At 42.4% G+C, this 17,861-nt stretch overlaps 2 protein-coding genes and 1 long non-coding RNA gene across 5 annotated transcripts in view; 1 reads left to right on the top strand and 2 right to left on the bottom strand.

Annotated features, from left to right (window-relative positions):
• LOC110516483 (ankyrin repeat and IBR domain-containing protein 1) overlaps window positions 1-4,661 on the top strand; it is a 63,218-nt gene extending 58,557 nt beyond the window's left edge. Inside the window, exons 20-21 of one of the 2 annotated variants that reach the window (XR_005034562.1) lie at window positions 752-3,181; window positions 3,252-4,661. Coding sequence is in view for 1 of the 2 variants with exons in the window: in XM_036934898.1 (XP_036790793.1) it covers window positions 752-1,639 (888 nt within the window). In the remaining variant the exon portion in view is untranslated. Of the gene's footprint in view, window positions 1-751 lie in introns of both variants that reach the window. The other variant, XM_036934898.1, reaches the window with a different exon arrangement.
• A 1,678-nt stretch (window positions 4,662-6,339) lies between these two features.
• Window positions 6,340-7,524, bottom strand: LOC118937316. The gene is made up of 2 exons (XR_005034561.1): window positions 6,889-7,524; window positions 6,340-6,846 (listed from the first exon to the last, which is right to left on the bottom strand). It is a non-coding gene; the product is annotated as an uncharacterized LOC118937316 (long non-coding RNA).
• A 2,397-nt stretch (window positions 7,525-9,921) lies between these two features.
• zgc:110410 (LFG_like domain-containing protein) lies at window positions 9,922-17,585 on the bottom strand. Of its 2 annotated transcripts, none has more exons than XM_036934878.1 (10): window positions 17,454-17,585; window positions 16,673-17,018; window positions 15,757-15,835; window positions 14,836-14,889; window positions 13,864-13,954; window positions 13,742-13,779; window positions 12,972-13,059; window positions 11,389-11,478; window positions 11,006-11,053; window positions 9,922-10,389 (listed from the first exon to the last, which is right to left on the bottom strand). In XM_036934878.1, exons 2-10 carry the CDS (start codon window positions 17,007-17,009, stop codon window positions 10,240-10,242), a joined length of 975 nt encoding a protein of 324 aa, XP_036790773.1. In that variant the 5' UTR covers window positions 17,010-17,018; window positions 17,454-17,585; the 3' UTR covers window positions 9,922-10,239. The 2 variants fall into 2 exon arrangements, with proteins under 2 accessions (XP_036790773.1, XP_036790766.1); XM_036934871.1 differs by having other exon boundaries at window positions 16,673-17,046; window positions 17,454-17,528.
• Between the last annotated feature and the right edge of the window lie 276 nt (window positions 17,586-17,861).

The following is a 17,861-nucleotide window of genomic DNA, read 5'->3' as shown; positions in this document are numbered from 1 at the left end:
ACATCACCTTACTAGACATAAAAACATCACCTCACTAGACATAAAAACATCACCCTACTAGACATAAACACATCACCTTACTAGACATAAAACATCACCTCACTAGACATAAAAACATCACCTTACTAGACATAAACACATCACCTTACTAGACATAAAAACATCACCTTACTAGACATAAAAACATCACCTTACTAGACATAAACACATCACCTTACTAGACATAAACACATCACCTTACTAGACATAAAAACATCACCTTACTAGACATAAACACATCACCTTACTAGACATAAAAACATCACCTTACTAGACATAAAAACATCACCTCACTAGACATAAACACATCACCTCACTAGACATTAAAAACATCACCTTACTAGACATAAACACATCACCTTACTAGACATAAACACATCACCTTACTAGACATAAACACATCACCTTACTAGACATAAACACATCACCTTACTAGACATAAAAACATCACCTCACTAGACATTAAAACATCACCTTACTAGACATAAACACATCACCTTACTAGACATAAAAACATCACCTTACTAGACATAAAAACATCACCCTACTAGACATAAAAACATCACCCTACTAGACATAAACACATCACCCCACTAGACATAAAAACATCACCAATAGTCTTAAACAGACTAAATCTGTTGTATTCTACAGGGCCTTCCCACCCTTTCCACATGACCTACTTCCCCCCATCGTTCTGTTTATGTGTTAACAGGGCTCATTGGACGAGGACGATCCCAACATCCTATTGGCTATCCAGCTGTCACTCCAAGAGTCTGGGTTGGCGACGGCCGGGGACACTCCAGAGTTGTTGTCCAATGAGGCGTCCCTGGGGGCCATCGGCACCTCCCTCCCGTCCAGACTGGACGCGGAGTCCCAGAGGGTGGAGGTGGGGCCCCGGGGGGCCATCAGCAGCCAACGCCTCTATGAAGGGGTTTCAGGGGTCTATGCATTACACCACCACCACCCATCCCAGCAGCACTACAGCAACCACAATCTCAACCCGTTCAGGGAGCCTTCTTCAGGCCAGGCTCTGTTCTCGTCCTCCAATGGTACTGCGGACTCCACTACCACCGCATCAACAGGGCTCCAGGACCCCTCACACCCAAACACCAACCTGCTGGGTAACATCATGGCCTGGTTCCATGACATGAACCCTCAGAGCATCACCCTCATCCCCTCCACCACCACCACCTCCTCAGACACAGACCTAGACTTCAACACGGCAGCACAGACCACGGCCAACACAGCCTCCGAGGTGGAGGAGGAGGAGGTCCAAGCTGACCTCCACCAGCCCCGTGCCAAGCCCCAGAAAGGTGAGGGCGAGCTGGGGGAAGATGTGGACTGTTTCCCCTTCCTCTCTCAGGGCCTGGAGGAGAAGGAGGCTGAGAGCGAGAGACCCACCCATCTAGACCTGACGGTGGGGTCAGAGGTCATGGCCCCGTCCTACATGATGACTACCGGGACAGGGGACCGGGCCGGGGAGAGGCTCGCTGGGGGTAACGTTGTTCACGTTGACACGCCCATGTGTGACTCTGTGACCTCTGACCTTCTGCCTAGCACCAGCTCTTCAGAATGGGAGGAGCAGATACACCTTGTCTGATTGGTGGAAAAAAAATATTAAGTGGGGATGGAGGAGATACACCTGGTCTGATTTATGATTGGAGGAAAATTCCGAGTTGGTGGAGCAAATCCACCTGTTTATGACTCTGATTGGAGGAAACATATGAGATGGGAGGAGCAAAATCTCCTGGTCTGATAGAAGACAGAAGCCTTCAGAGGGGTCAAACCACTGACATGCAGAGAGAGAGCGAGAGAGGACCAATCCTGACTGAGAGGGGACATTACCAAGTAGCCAGTGATGGTGTTGGGGGGAATTTAATCCTGACTTGATTGTAGTGTTAGGAGGAGATATATTATGATCTCTTTCTAGTGTTTACAAGTACACATCAAACACTTGATAGCTGGTCTATACTGGCATGAGATGCCCCCCCCCCCTCGGGTGAACGACGGACGGAGGACTGGATGGACTCCTCAGAAGCGAGATGGAAGGTGTTTGACTGGGTGTTGTTGGTATTATATTACCCACAATGGATATTTGCTGAAAAAAAGAATGACGATCAAGTTGCTTCTCTCAGATGATCTGTTTTAGATTACAACATGAGGTGATTATACTGCATTATTATAGTGAATACATTTTGCAGGAGTTTTTGATCTAGAATTTTTTTGTTTGTTGATATTGATGATCATATTCTTAAATGTTTTCTGCTGAAATATACTGTATTGTGTTTGGACTTGGTTCTGAGGGAGGCTGTAGTAGGCTGTACAGGAGAGTTCTGAGGGAGGCTGTACAGGAGAGTTCTGAGGGAGGCTGTACAGGAGAGTTCTGAGGGAGGCTGTAGTAGGCTGTACAGGAGAGTTCTGAGGGAGGCTGTAGTAGGCTGTACAGGAGAGTTCTGAGGGAGGCTGTACAGGAGAGTTCTGAGGGAGGCTGTAGTAGGCTGTACAGGAGAGTTCTGAGGGAGGCTGTAGTAGGCTGTACAGGAGAGTTCTGAGGGAGGCTGTAGTAGGCTGTACAGGAGAGTTCTGGGGGAGGCTGTAATCAGCTGTACAGGAGAGTTCTGAGGGAGGCTGTAATCAGCTGTACAGGAGAGTTCTGAGGGAGGCTGTAGTAGGCTGTACAGGAGAGTTCTGAGGGAGGCTGTACAGGAGAGTTATGAGGGAGGCTGTAATCAGCTGTACAGGAGAGTTCTGAGGGAGGCTGTAATCAGCTGTACAGGAGAGTTCTGAGGGAGGCTGTAATCAGCTGTACAGGAGAGTTCTGAGGGAGGTTATAATCAGCTGTACAGGAGAGTTCTGGGGGAGGCTGTAATCAGCTGTACAGGAGAGTTCTGAGGGAGGTTATAATCAGCTGTACAGGAGAGTTCTGGGGGAGGTTGTAATCAGCTGTACAGGAGAGTTCTGAGGGAGGTTATAATCAGCTGTACAGGAGAGTTCTGAGGGAGGTTATAATCAGCTGTACAGGAGAGTTCTGGGGGAGGTTGTAATCAGCTGTACAGGAGAGTTCTGAGGGAGGTTATAATCAGCTGTACAGGAGAGTTCTGAGGGAGGTTATAATCAGCTGTACAGGAGAGTTCTGGGGGAGGTTGTAATCAGCTGTACAGGAGAGTTCTGAGGGAGGTTATAATCAGCTGTACAGGAGAGTTCTGGGGGAGGCTGTAATCAGCTGTACAGGAGAACAAATGCTGTGCTGCCTGCTTCTAGTAGTGTTGTTATCCCAATATAACAGTGTACAGTCTGACTCAGCAGAAAAACCTAGCTCTCAGTCCCGTCCAGATCTGCCTAATGTTTCTGTAAATTGTTAGGTGTCAAACACTGGCTAACAAAAGCACAGTTTGTAATCACTAAGTGGACTCCAAAAACGAATTGTGCCTGCTTAGATCTATTCCATGTTGTTGTACTGAACCCATTAGAAGACAGTCTGACTGACAGCCTGATGTATGTCAAGTATTCATGAAGATGGACGAGGCTAGAAGACTGTCTTCGTGAAGATGGACGAGGCTAGAACCCATTAGAAGACAGTCTGACTGACAGCCTGATGTATGTCAAGTATTCATGAAAATGGACGAGGCTAGAACCCATTAGAAGACAGTCTGACTGACAGCCTGATGTATGTCAAGTATTCATGAAAATGGACGAGGCTAGAACCCATTAGAAGACAGTCTGACTGACAGCCTGATGTATGTCAAGTATTCATGAAAATGGACGAGGCTAGAACCCATTAGAAGACAGTCTGACTGACAGCCTGATGTATGTCAAGTATTCATGAAAATGGACGAGGCTAGAACCCATTAGAAGACAGTCTTCATGAAGATGGACGAGGCTAGAACCCATTAGAAGACTGTCTTCGTGAAGATGGACGAGGCTAGAACCCATTAGAAGACTGTCTTTGTGAAGATGGACGAGGCTAGAACCCATTAGAAGACTGTCTTCGTGAAGATGGACGAGGCTAGAACCCATTAGAAGACTGTCTTCATGAAGATGGACGAGGCTAGAACCCATTAGAAGACTGTCTTCGTGAAGATGGACGAGGCTAGAACCCATTAGAAGACTGTCTTCGTGAAGATGGACGAGGCTAGAACCCATTAGAAGACTGTCTTCGTGAAGATGGACGAGGCCAGTAGCCCTGATGGGACAATAGAGAGGAACAATCTCCTGCTGTTCACTCCAATCGGAAGACAACAGTAGTTAAGAGGAGAATTGTAATCAGATACGTTGTTCATGTTTTTTACCTAATAATGATGTCACTGGTTCATTCTGAACTATTATAGGGCTGCTTTCTCAGACGACCCCTTGGTCCTGGACTGAACATCACTTTCAATGGAGAATGTCCATTCACCACTGCTCTCTTAGCCCAGAACTAGGTTTAGGCCGAATGAGGAAACCGTCCCGTTTTATAAAGATATATATATAAATCTGTTACGAAAGTTTTAAGCCTTGATGGGACTCAGCACTACAGTAGAGGGGTTCAGTGGGTCGTAAAAAATGGTTCTCTACGCAATTCATTGCAGTGCCTTTTTATGTCAATCTTTTTAAATGTATTGCCACATTTTACAGAGGTCTTACAGTAAGTGATCGTGTGTAGCTACACTATATATACAAAAGTATGTGGACACTCCTTCAAATGAGTGGATTCGGCTATTTCAGCCACATCTGTTGTCGACAGGTGTATAAAATTGAGCACGCCGCCATGCAATCTCCATAGACAAACATTGCCAGTAGAACGGCCTTAGTGACGAGCTCAGTAACGTTCAACGTGGCAGCGTCCTAGGATGCCACCTTTCCAACAAGTCAGTTCGTCACATTTCTACCCTGCTAGAGCCGCCGCCCCCCCCCCCCCCCCCCCTGAGCGACAACGGCTCAGCCGCTAAGTGGTAGGCCACATAAGCTCACAGAACGGGACCACCCGAGTGCTGAAGCGCTTGGCACGTAACAATAGTCTGACCTCGGTTCTGGTAAGCAACATCAGCACAACAATAACTGTTCGTTGGGAGCTTCATGAAATGGGTTTCCGTGGCCTAGCAGCCGCACACAAGCCTAAGATCACCATGCGCAATGCCAAGCGTCGGCTGGAGTGGTGTAAAGCTCACCACCATTGGATTCTGGAGTAGTGGAAACACGTTCTCTGGAGTGATGAACCACGCTTCACCATCTGGCAGTCTGACGGAGGAATCTGGGTTTGGCGGATGCCAGGAGAACGCTACCTGCCTGAATGCATAGTGGCAACTGTAAAGTTTGGTGGAGGAGGAATAATGGTCTGGGGCTGTTTTTCATGGTTCGGGCCCCTTAGTTCCAGTGAAGGGAAATGCTACAGCATACAATGACATTCTAGATGATTCTGTGCTTCCAACTTTGAGACAAACGTTTCAGGAAGGCCCTTTCCTATTTCAGCATGACAATGCCCCCGTTCACAAAGCGAGGTCCATACGGAAATGTTTTGTCGAGATCAGTGTAGAAGAACTTGACTGGCCTGCACAGAACCCTGACCTCAACCCTATCGAACACCTTTGGGATGAATTGGAACGCAGACTGCGAGCCAGGAGGCCTAATCGCCCAACATCAATGCGCCGACCTCACTAATGCTCTTGTGACTGAATGGAAGAAAGTCCCCTCAGTAATGTTCCAACCTCTAGTGGAAAGCCTTCCCAGAAGAGAGGAGGCTGTTATAGCAGCAATGTTCCAACATCTAGTGGAAAGCCTTCCCAGAAGAGTGGAGGCTGTTATAGCAGCAATGTTCCAACATCTAGTGGAAAACCTTCCCAGAAGAGAGGAGGAGGCTGTTATAGCAGCAATGTTCCAACCTGTAGTGGAAAGCCTTCCCAGAAGAGTGGAGGCTGTTATAGCAGCAATGTTCCAACATCTAGTGGAAAGCCTTCCCAGAAGAGAGGAGGCTGTTATAGCAGCAATGTTCCAACATCTAGTGGAAAGCCTTCCCAGAAGAGAGGAGGCTGTTATAGCAGCAATGTTCCAACATCTAGTGGAAAACCTTCCCAGAAGAGAGGAGGAGGCTGTTATAGCAGCAATGTTCCAACCTCTAGTGGAAAGCCTTCCCAGAAGAGAGGAGGCTGTTATAGCAGCAAAGGGGAGGACCAACTCCATATTTAATACCCGTGTTTTTTGGAATGAGATGTTGGACGGGCAGGTGTCCACATGCTTTTGTTCATGTAGTGTACAAACTACAAACACACGTTATAGAAATTCCACTCACAACACTAACACGTGTCCAAACCTGATACTTTTTAAAAAATACATTTTTTATAATTGTAGCCTCTCTTTAGTGTGGTATCAAGTTGTTTCCCAGAGTGTTGTATTTATATCATGTTTTATAAATTTACACCTCTGATTTTGACCTGATGATATTAAACACTGTTTTACTGGTTTGTTAGTTATTTTGTTGTGGATGGGCTTTGGTGGGTTGTTCTTGGATGGACAGACATACCTGTGGGTTCGATAACGGATCTACAAGTTGATGACGAGTGTTTGACTTTTGGGGTGAAAGGTATTTATAAAATGTATCCTGGAGCAGAAAACACAATGCAGGACAGCGGGGGGAAAAAAAACAGACGTCTTTATTTAAATTGGACGTTTCTTATTGCGATTTGAAAATGGATATCGAGATATTCTGAATAACTAATTTTGAAAGAAAAAAAACAAGTTGTATTGATTTGTTGCCTATATAAAGTATTAATGAATTATAAATGATATTGATATTTCAACGTTTCACATTTTGGAATTGATCTTTAGCCAAACCTAGTGTGATTTGTATCTGAAGTAATTGATCTTTAGCCAAACCTAGTGTGATTTGTATCTGAAGTAATTGATCTTTAGCCAAACCTAGTGTGATTTGTATCTGAAGTAATTGATCTTTAGCCAAACCTAGTGTGATTTGTATCTGAAGTAATTGATCTTTAGCCAAACCTAGTGTGATTTGTATCTGAAGTAATTGATCTTTAGCCAAACCTAGTGTGATTTGTATCTGAAGTAATTGATCTTTAGCCAAACCTAGTGTGATTTGTATCTGAAGTAATTGTACAGTGACTATTGAAACAACCGCTGAAGAAACTTATTGCATTGAAACGTGTCTTGCAAACGTGAAGCTGTGAGTGCCGTACACGAAGCTGGTGAACTTGTGGGACTTCAGTCTTGATGTAACAGTTTCAACTGTGCATGAAATGAGTAAAACATAAAATTACATTTGGATTTTCTTGGCATTTTACTTTAAAAAAAAATATATACAATTTTAAAAAATGGCAAATGTTGTTGAAAGCCGTTACATTTTTATTATAAAGCAACTAATCCTTGAAATACTATTTGCACTTTCATAGTCTATACCTTATACATTCCCTCTTGAAATTAAAAACATACTGTTTTGATGTGTGGCCAATAAACATTGAATTTTACTACTGGGTGGAACGTTTTTTTTTTCAATACAAAAACATAAAAATCTATATCTGATCATTGGATCATTGGAGAACCTCCCTAGTCTTTGTGGTTGAATCTGTGTTTAAAATTCACTGCTTGACTGAGGGACCTTTACAGATAATTGTATGTGTGGGTTACAGGTAGTAATTCAAAAATCCTGTTACACACTATTATTGCACACAGTCCATGCAACTTAAGTGACTTGTTAAGCTTATTTTCACTACTGAACTTAGGCTTGCCATAACAAGGGGGTTGAGATCCTTGATAAAAACCTGCACCAGAGCACTCAGGACCTCAGACTGGGGCGAAGGTTCACCTTCCATCAGGACTACGACCCTAAGCACACAGCCAAGAGAACGCAGGAGTGGCTTCGGGACAAGTCTCTGAATGTCCTTGAGTGGCCCAGCCAGAGCCCGGACTTGAACCCGATCGAACATCTCTGGAGAGAACTGAAAATAGCTGAACAGCGAAGCTCCCCATCCAACCTGACAGAGCTTGAGAGGATCTGCAGAGAATGCATGGCTGACAGACAAGTTCCTTTAACCAATGTTGGTCTTTAATGCAGGGCTGACAGACAAGTTCCTTTAACCAATGTTGGTCTTTAATGCAGGGCTGACAGACAAGTTCCTTTAACCAATGTTGGTCTTTAATGCAGGGCTGACAGACAAGTTCCTTTAACCAATGTTGGTCTTTAATGCAGGGCTGACAGACAAGTTCCTTTAACTAATGTTGGTCTTTAATGCAGGGCTGACAGACAAGTTCCTTTAACCAATGTTGGTCTTTAATGCAGGGCTGACAGACAAGTTCCTTTAACCAATGTTGGTCTTTAATGCATGGCTGACAGACAAGTTCCTTTAACCAATGTTGGTCTTTAATGCAGGGCTGACAGACAAGTTCCTTTAACCAATGTTGGTCTTTAATGCAGGGCTGACAGACAAGTTCCTTTAACCAATGTTGGTCTTTAATGCATGGCTGACAGACAAGTTCCTTTAACCAATGTTGGTCTTTAATGCAGGGCTGACAGACAAGTTCCTTTAACCAATGTTGGTCTTTAATGCAGGGCTGACAGACAAGTTCCTTTAACCAATGTTGTTCTTTAATGCATGGCTGACAGACAAGTTCCTTTAACCAATGTTGGTCTTTAATGCAGGGCTGACAGACAAGTTCCTTTAACCAATGTTGGTCTTTAATGCAGGGCTGACAGACAAGTTTCTTGCCTTTTCCCCCTTCCACTTGCCTCTTCCATTTTTTTTGTGATAATGCTGCAATTAGTTGGTTGTAATTTTGAGTAGAGCAGACATTTCCAATGCGTGTGTGACATAACTCCAGCATTCCTATTAATGATGTAATTTACAAAGATTATACTGTTTTTTAAAATGTATTTCCAAAGATATACGAATTGACTAAAAAAATATATATTTGAATTTAACTATAATATTTGTTCTATCTTTTCTGGAGGATTAAACTGAAATTACAACCAACTTCATGAGGCTCTGGAGGGATCCAAATTGTGGATTAAAAAGAAAACATGAATCGTTCAATGACACCTTTGTTTCTAAGCCCTGGATTTCTAGCCCCTTGATCTTATTGTTGGATCTGATTTTAATTGCTAACATTTTGATGGCCATAATAAATATATATGCCGATAGTGGACAACCTTGTTTTTCTCCTCTTGACAGTTGAATACTTTCTGAGAAGTAGCCAATATTTACTATTTTACACCTGGGGTGACTGACTATACATAACTTTAACCTATTGTATAAGAGATTCTCCTAAATTGAAATATTCCAGGCATTTATATATAAACTCCAGTCGTACTTTATCAAAAGGCTTTTCAAAATCGGCTATGAATACCAGGCCTGGTTTCCCAGATTTTTCATAATGTTTTATTGTTTCCAGCACTTGTCTTATATTATCTCCAATGTATCGTCCATGTAAAAACCCCTGTCTGATCAGGATGAATAATATCAGACAATACCTTTTTAAATGTTCCTTTCTATTTTATATTTAATCAGTAAATATTTAAAAAATAAAAACACAGTTCCACTTTGACATTATTGGGTATTGTGTGTAGGCCAGTGACATTAAATGACAATTTATCAATTTTAAATTCAGACTAACACAACAAAATGTGGAAAAATTCAAGGGGTGTGAATACTTTCTGAAGGTATTAAGTTGCATAACATGGAATGTCAATGGGGTAAATGTATACATCAAAGAATACGGAACATGGAAGTGCTTTCTGATGCCGATCCACTGTTGGGGCGAGGAACACAAGCATTTCTATTGGAGCTAGGAACACAAGCATTTCTGTTGGGGCTAGGAACACAAGCATTTCTATTGGAGCTAGGAACACAAGCATTTCTGTTGGGGCGAGGAACACAAGCATTTCTATTGGGGCTCGGAACACAAGCATTTATATTGGAGCTAGGAACACAAGCATTTCTGTTGGGGCTAGGAACACAAGCATTTCTGTTGGGGCTAGGAACACAAGCATTTCTGTTGGGGCTAGGAACACAAGCATTTCTGTTGGGGCTAGGAACACAAGCATTTCGCTACACCCTCAATAACATCTGCTAAATACGTGTATGTGACCAATACATTTCATTTGATTTCATTTTTAAAAAGGCATTATCCTAATTTCCTACTCCACGCTCGTCCCTCAACTACATCAGGGCAGGTGGCTTGTTGCGCTATCTGACGTGACAACAGCGTATTAAGTTAACGGCTGAGTCCAATGAGTGCCAGTAGCATGGTGAACAGAGAGATGATGTCCAGGTACAGGTTGAGAGCAGCAAAGATGTACTCCTCTGGTGAAATGCTGTATTTGTGGTTCCCGCCCAGTATGAGCTGAGTGTCCATTACCAGGTACTGGAGAGAGATATATATATATATATACACACACATATACACCATAATTTGCAAATAAATTCATAAAAAATCCTACAATGTGATTTTTCTCATTTTGTCTGTCATAGTTGAAGTGTATCTATGCTAAAAAATTACAGGCCTCTCTCATCTTTTTAAGTGGGAGAACTTGCACAATTGGTGGCTGACAATACTTTTTTGCCCAGCTGTATATATATACACACACATATACACGAATCAGTTGTTATATTACGACCCCAAAAAATACATATTACTGTGTAGGTTGTTTCTGACTGCTTACAGAATGAGTCATACACAGCCTTTTTTCATTTTAAAAACCCCCACATGGGCGACCATTCCTAAGCTTCTTAAAGATTGTGTATAAAGGACTACATACATTTTTATTGAGATGTCAGTGAACGTGTATTGCTTGGTGGTATGAAGGTGCCTGAAAGGACTAGCTTTCTTAACAACCCTAGCCAATGAAAGGAATAGCTTTCTTAACAACCCTAGCCAATGAAAGGACTAGCTTTCTTAACAACCCTAGCCAATGAAAGGACTAGCTTTCTTAACAACCCTAGCCAATGAAAGGACTAGCTAGAGGAAGAATGTTACTTACCAAAGAAAATAGCAAGGTTCCCAGGCAAGCGTACACAATGTACACATACTATGGATTAAAAACACAAGACTAAGTTAGTTCCTGAACAAGTGTATTTCTAAAACTGAAACATGGTTCATGTACTTTAATCTCCATTACAAGTACACAATATAAAATACTGTTGTTTTAAAAAGGGGCAATCTGCGATGGGTACATCCATTTTCGGGCCAGTTAATGCATCCATAGCCTATGAATTTGAGCGTGGTTACATTTGTCCAGACACATTCTTCAGCTGTTTACCAAAATAGTGGCGTGGAAGACATTGTTACTGTTTAAATAGCAGAATGCCCCTTTTTAAATATTTTGTACATACTGGTATACCTGTGAAGTGACTGTTGACTTACCTGGGATCGCATGATTCCACACAACAATGCAAAGGATATGAGTGTCCAACAGAACACCCACAAGCCCCCACTGGCTAAGGTGAAGTCCCACTATAACAGAAATGAGGAAAGATGGTACACTGCTAGTAAGCTACTTTTAGCAGACACTCTTAATCAGAGCCACTTAGTCAGTGCATTTAACTAAGATACACTAAAAATAATCTGTCTTTTATCCAAATCTCATCATATAACTCTGTCCACTTCATCAGCAAACTGTCGAAATCACGAACTGTCTAAATCACAAACTGTCGAAATCACAAACTGTCGAAATCACAAACTGTCGAAATCACAAACTGTCAAAATCACAAACTGTCGAAATCACGAACTGTCTAAATCACGAACTGTCTAAATCACGAACTGTCTAAATCACGAACTGTCTAAATCACGAACTGTCTAAATCACGAACTGTCGTAATCATGCTCAAAACCAGCTTGGGATAGTTTGCTGGAGCACTACAACAGTTTGTGACAAAATCATGGTAGAGTTGAAAATGCAGGAAACCATTTAACTTAGATCGTTTTGTCTGGTACATGGAAACCCATTTAACTTAGATCGTTTTGTCTGGTACATGGAAACCCATTTAACTTAGATCGTTTTGTCTGGTACATGGAAACCATTTAACTTAGATCGTTTTGTCTGGTACATGGAAACCCATTTAACTTAGATCGTTTTGTCTGGTACATGGAAACCCATTTAACTTAAATCGTTTTGTCTGGTACATGGAAACCCATTTAACTTAGATCGTTTTGTCTGGTACATGGAAACCCATTTAACTTAGATCGTTTTGTCTGGTACATGGAAACCCATTTAACTTAGATCGTTTTGTCTGGTACATGGAAACCATTTAACTTAGATCGTTTTGTCTGGTACATGGAAACTTAACCACAAAACTTTTTTAACGTGCCATACCTCATCACACTCAGCCTGCAATTGCATTTCCTTGAATCCTCGTGTCCTCTCTCCTCGCCTCCTTCTCAAAACCCATTGGATGAAAAGGTCATAGCTCCCTCCCTTCTGACCTTTTCAGGAACCTCAGGACCTTGTCATCCTATAGGTGTTGAGAAAGGAGGAACCTCAGGACCTTGTCATACAATAGGTTTTGAGAAGAAGGAACCTCAGGACCTTGTCATCTTATAGGTTTTGAGAAGGAGGCGAGTAGAGAAGATGTGACGAATCAAAGAAATGCTATTGAGATTCTCCCCATTTTGAAGTAGTAATTTTGAATTCCATGCAGGTCATCAGGAAGGGTCAGCCAATGATTTAAACTCGCCAGCAAACATTCCATAACTGCAGGTGGCAGTAAATCACCAACCTGGCTTTTACCTGTTCAGCCTGTACACACTGCAGCACAGTAGATGGTGGTATGCAGTGTGTTATTGTTCCTTCATAGATTACCAGTACACTCACAAGTTGAAGGAGAGCAAATTGACTATTTTAAAATGGAAGACAGCCACTAAGGGCGCTGCCCGTGCTTTCACAGAACACGGTCATTTACAAGGATTTCAGGTGTGCCGTCTTTCTACGTCTACGGAGAGAGGACGTACTCTGGACTGCATGGCGAAGACACTCAGAGCCAGGGAGACCAGTGCTGTGGCGCCCACAGCCCACATAACAGCTTCCGCCTCATAGAACCTGCAACACAAACCAAACTCTCGTCTATCACTGAAATAGGGTTGCAACGTTTCTGTAACGTTTCCACCAAATTCCCAGAAGTCCTGGTTGGACGATGCCCCCGGAATTGGGAGGGAATAAGAATGAAAGCAGGAATTCTCCAACCATGATTTCTGGAAAACTTGACATTTTTTTAGGAAAGTTACCGGAGTTTTTCAACACTACACTGAAATATTACTAGATCTATTAGTCTGGCATCCCTACAAACCTCAATGGAGGATTGGTTTAGACATAAGATTATACTGCCAACCTCCATGGAGGATTGGTTTAGACATAAGCTCATACTGCCAACCTCCATGGAGGATTGGTTTAGACATAAGTTCATGCTGCCAACCTCCATGGAGGATTGGTTTAGACATAAGCTCACACTGCCAACCTCCATGGAGGATTGGTTTAGACATAAGCTCACACTGCCAACCTCCATGGAGGATTGGTTTAGACATAAGCTCACACTGCCAACCTCCATGGAGGATTGGTTTAGACATAAGTTCATGCTGCCAACCTCCATGGAGGAATGGTTTAGACATAAGCTCATACTGCCAACCCGCCGTGTGCATGACTAACATGCTGGATGGTAAAGGATTTAGTCTATCCATCAGAGAGCAAGTACATCAGGGTCCCTCCAGAGGCATACAGTACTCACACAGTCACAGAGCCCAGCAGTAGACCTTCTGCAGTGGTCTACACAGAAAAATAACACAAAGGTCAGACCATACAACCAACGTGTGAAACGTTTATTGATGCCTTCTTGGAATCGATACTTACAAACAGTCCCAAGGCTAGGAAATTGAGTGGGACCTTCCGACGTATATTGGCACAACAGGACAAGGAAATGATGATGACAATCACCACTGCTCTGTTCAGGAAACAACGGTACAATATATTAATACAATATGGTACAATCACAGCGCTCAATATAAAGGTCTTCGTGTGTGGGGTTCATTTGTCCATTGTTTAGATGTCAGGGCCCGTGTTCATAAAGTGACTCAGAGTAGGAGTGCTGATTTGGCATCAGGTCCAATGTCCATGTCACGGCATTTAATATGATTTGTGAGAGACAATTTACCTGATATATTTTATATGAATTGTTAACCATTAATATTTAACTAATAGTAAGACATGTCTGTCCTGCTAGTGTCTCTGTTTTTAATGGTATCCACTCTAGCTTCCTGCAGCTAATCTGGGCGTATGGTCACTAGAGATGGCTTGAGCTGACAAAATGAGTTAAAAACCTGCATTACATAGACAAGAATGTGTTTTACTAGAGATAGCTTAGGAGCAGAACAATCCCTCACTGTCTCAAAATCATCCTTCCATCTGGGAAACTAAGCCAGGGTGGGGTTAAGACAACAACCCTGTGCAGATAACGACTGGATGAACCCAGAGTGGTTTATGATGCTCCTTGGTCTGCATGGGAGGGGTTGAACCAACCATGACTAAGCATTCTTAGTGTCAGTCGAATGAAGAACTCTGCGTTTGTGTAAAAGTTAGGTTACTCGGTTCAACACTCAAGGGTGTTTGGTCGACCAGCCTCATTATTGCAATAATTAATCGATATTGAATTAATCGAAATGACAAAGTTCTCTCATTCGATTAGAATATTCCACGACATGATCTAAAAGACCCAATCAGATCCTAGATCAGCACTCCTGCTGTGGGAAGGTTTCTGAATACTGGCCCAGGAGTAAAAGCAGAGAGATTCTGTAGGATTCAGTGGCCGTCGTGACATTTACTTACATCATGCAGGAAGAAAACCAGTAGGTCTTCATAGACCAGAGCCTCAGAGCCTCCCTACGATTACAGAAGACAACTCATCTCGTTGTTTTATACACTTCTTGTAGGTACATTATAAAACTGTGGTATTGTGCAGTTAAAAAATATAACATTGGAATCTAACGGGGGAAACTGCTTTCAACACTTCAATGTGTTGGGACAACTGCAAGTGTTGAAATCTTAAAGTGTTGAAGTCTTTAGGTGTTGAAGTGTTTAGGTGTTGAAGTTTTAATGTCGGGTAACACTTAAAAGTGTTGAAGTGTTAAAATGTTAATGTTAAGTAACACACAGTGTTGAAGTGTTAAAGTTGGGTAACACTCAAAGTGTTGAAGTCTTAAAGTGTTGAAGTTTTAAAGTATTGAAGTCTTAAAGTGTTGAAGTCTTAAAGTTTTGATGTCTTAAAGTTGGGTAACACTCAAAGTGTTGAAGTCTTAAAGTGTTGAAGTTTTAAAGTATTGAAGTCTTAAAGTGTTGAAGTCTTAAAGTGTTGAAGTTTTAAAGTGTTGAAGTCTTAAAGTTGGGTAAAGTGTTGAAGTCTTAAAGTGTTGAAGTCTTAAAGTGTTGAAGTCTTAAAGTGTTGAAGTCTTAAAGTGTTGAAGTCTTAAAGTGTTGAAGTATTAAAGTGTTGAAGTCTTAAAATGTTGAAGTTTTAAAGTTGGGTAAAGTGTTGAAGTCTTAAAAGTGTTGAAGTTTTATAGTTGGGTAACACTCAAAGTGTTGAAGTCTTAAAGTGTTGAAGTTTTAAAGTGTTGAAGTCTTAAAGTGTTGAAGTCTTAAAGTGTTAAAGTCTTAAAGTGTTGAAGTCTTAAAGTGTTGAAGTCTTAAAGTGTTGAAGTTTTAAAGTGTTGAAGTTTTAAAGTTGGGTAACACTTAAAAGTGCCTCACCAATACAGAAAGGCACAGATGATCCCAAAGGTGACTAGAAGCTGAATCATCAGAGTCAGGTACACCTTCTTTATAAAGCCTGTGGAAACATCACTTAACAGTCACCAGATGTGTACAGTGGGCCCACTGAGTCAGGTATACCTTAACCAGGTGTTTACAGTGGGCCCACTGAGTCAGGTATACCTTAACCAGGTGTTTACAGTGGACCTACTGAGTCAGGTATACCTTAACCAGGTGTTTACAGTGGGCCCACTGAGTCAGGTATACCTTAACCAGGTGTTTACAGTGGACCTACTGAGTCAGGTATACCTTAACCAGGTGTTTACAGTGGGTCCACTGAGTCAGGTATACCTTAACTAGGTGTTTACAGTGGGCCCACTGAGTCAGGTATACATTAAGCAGGTGTTTACAGTGGGCCCACTGAGTCAGGTATACATTAAGCAGGTGTTTACAGTGGGCCCACTGAGTCAGGTTTACCTTAACCAGGTGTTTACAGTGGGCCCACTGAGTCAGGTATACCTTAACCAGGTGTTTACAGTGGACCTACTGAGTCAGGTATACATTAAGCAGGTGTTTACAGTGGGCCCACTGGTTAACTTCAGGCCAATAAGACGGTTGCTGATCTAGGATCAGGTTTACCCTGTCCATACAATTGTATTAATTATGATCTTAAAGGGAAAACTGATCCTACATCAGCACTCCTACTAGAAGAGGATTGATGCGGGCTCCAGATCATCATGATACAAGGACACCAACCCCCCCCCCCCCAAAAAAAAAAACCTGTTCTGAGTCTCAAATGGCCCCCTATTCCCTATGTAGTGCACTACTTTTCAACAGAACCCTATGGGCGCTGGTCAAAAGTAGGCGACTACATAGCAAAATTAGGGTACCATTTCAGACGTAGGCAGTGACTAACCTCTTCTTATGGCTTTGTCATCAAAGCAGCCGGTGTCCTCCAGCCCGGTGGAATAGTCAGGTGGTAGTGGAGCAGCCCATTGTTGTTGTTGGTCCTCGGGATGACCCTGACCCATGTCGTTATACTGACCCGCTGGTGAGACCACCGCTATGTTGCCAGGGCCAACGTTCAGACCGTAGTGGGGAGAACTGTAGTTCTGTTGGCCATAGGTGTTCTCTTGGCCATAGGTGTTCTCTTGGCCATAGGTGTTCTCTTGGCCATAGGTGTTCTGTTGACCATCGTCCTGAGAGTAGGGCGGTGGGAGTTGGACTTCACTGCTTCTTTTCGATTGATCCATGTTACCCTCCTAAAAGATTTTCGTCAGGTAATACGTCCTAATCATTCACACACAGAGAAATATACCTGTGTCATTAACCAGGCAATAAACCTTCCTCTTCCTTTCACTGTCCTGACAGACACAAGATCCTGTCGAATACTCCGTGAAATGGAGAGAAAAGCACTAGTAATTGCAACAAAAATGACAAACTATAAAGATACAAAATATGTTCATATTTCATCTAAAAAAATAAAAATATATTTGTAAATAATATAGGTAAAATCCAACTCTAAAATCCTCCCCTGTCATTGTGGAATAACCCACGACTGTCGATAGGGAATCTTTATTTAACTAAGTCAGTTAGTGACAGTACATCACACGTGTAATGTACAACAGCAGTCGGAGTAACAAATCCTTTATTAAACACATCGGTTGTCTTATAATTCTACCCTCAGATCTACTCACCTCTTCCACAGCGCTCCGGTCTGTCTCTTCCTGTAACAGTCCCTCCAGGGCCAAAGTCTACCTGTAATCAGTTGGGCTGCATCCCAAACAGACATCTATTCACCCTGATCCCTATGTGGTGCACTACCATGTAGGGAATAAGTTACCGTTTTGGGGACGGAAACCGTGGTTTTCCCACAGAGACGGGACTTTGCTTTCAGCTAAATTATACATCTTTAAGGAAAAGGTTAAGGTTAGGAGTTAGTTTAAAGGGTTAAGGTTAGGAGTTAGTTTAAAGGGTTAAGGTTAGGAGTTAGTTTAAAGGGTTAAGGTTAGGAGTTAGTTTAAAGGGTTAAGGTTAGGTTAGGGGTTAGTTTAAAGGGTTAAGGTTAAGAGTTAGTTTAAAGGGTTAAGGTTAGGAGTTAGTTT

Source organism: Oncorhynchus mykiss, chromosome 2 (assembly GCF_013265735.2).
Source record: "Oncorhynchus mykiss isolate Arlee chromosome 2, USDA_OmykA_1.1, whole genome shotgun sequence".
Lineage (NCBI taxonomy): Eukaryota > Metazoa > Chordata > Actinopteri > Salmoniformes > Salmonidae > Oncorhynchus > Oncorhynchus mykiss.
The sequence above is the reverse complement of the archived record's forward strand: the minus strand, read 5'-3'. Positions and strand labels throughout refer to the sequence as shown.

Excerpts from the sequence above, each read along its gene's own strand:
- zgc:110410 (XM_036934878.1), bottom strand. The coding sequence starts at position 17,009 with ATGGATCAATCGAAAAGAAGCAGTGAAGTCCAACTCCCACCGCCCTAC. Across the intron at positions 13,955-14,835 it reads TGGTTTTCTTCCTGCATGAT|AGCAGTGGTGATTGTCATCA; the intron begins GTAAGTAAATGT and ends TTTCCTGAACAG. Across the intron at positions 11,054-11,388 it reads GTGGAATCATGCGATCCCAG|TATGTGTACATTGTGTACGC; the intron begins GTAAGTCAACAG and ends TTTAATCCATAG.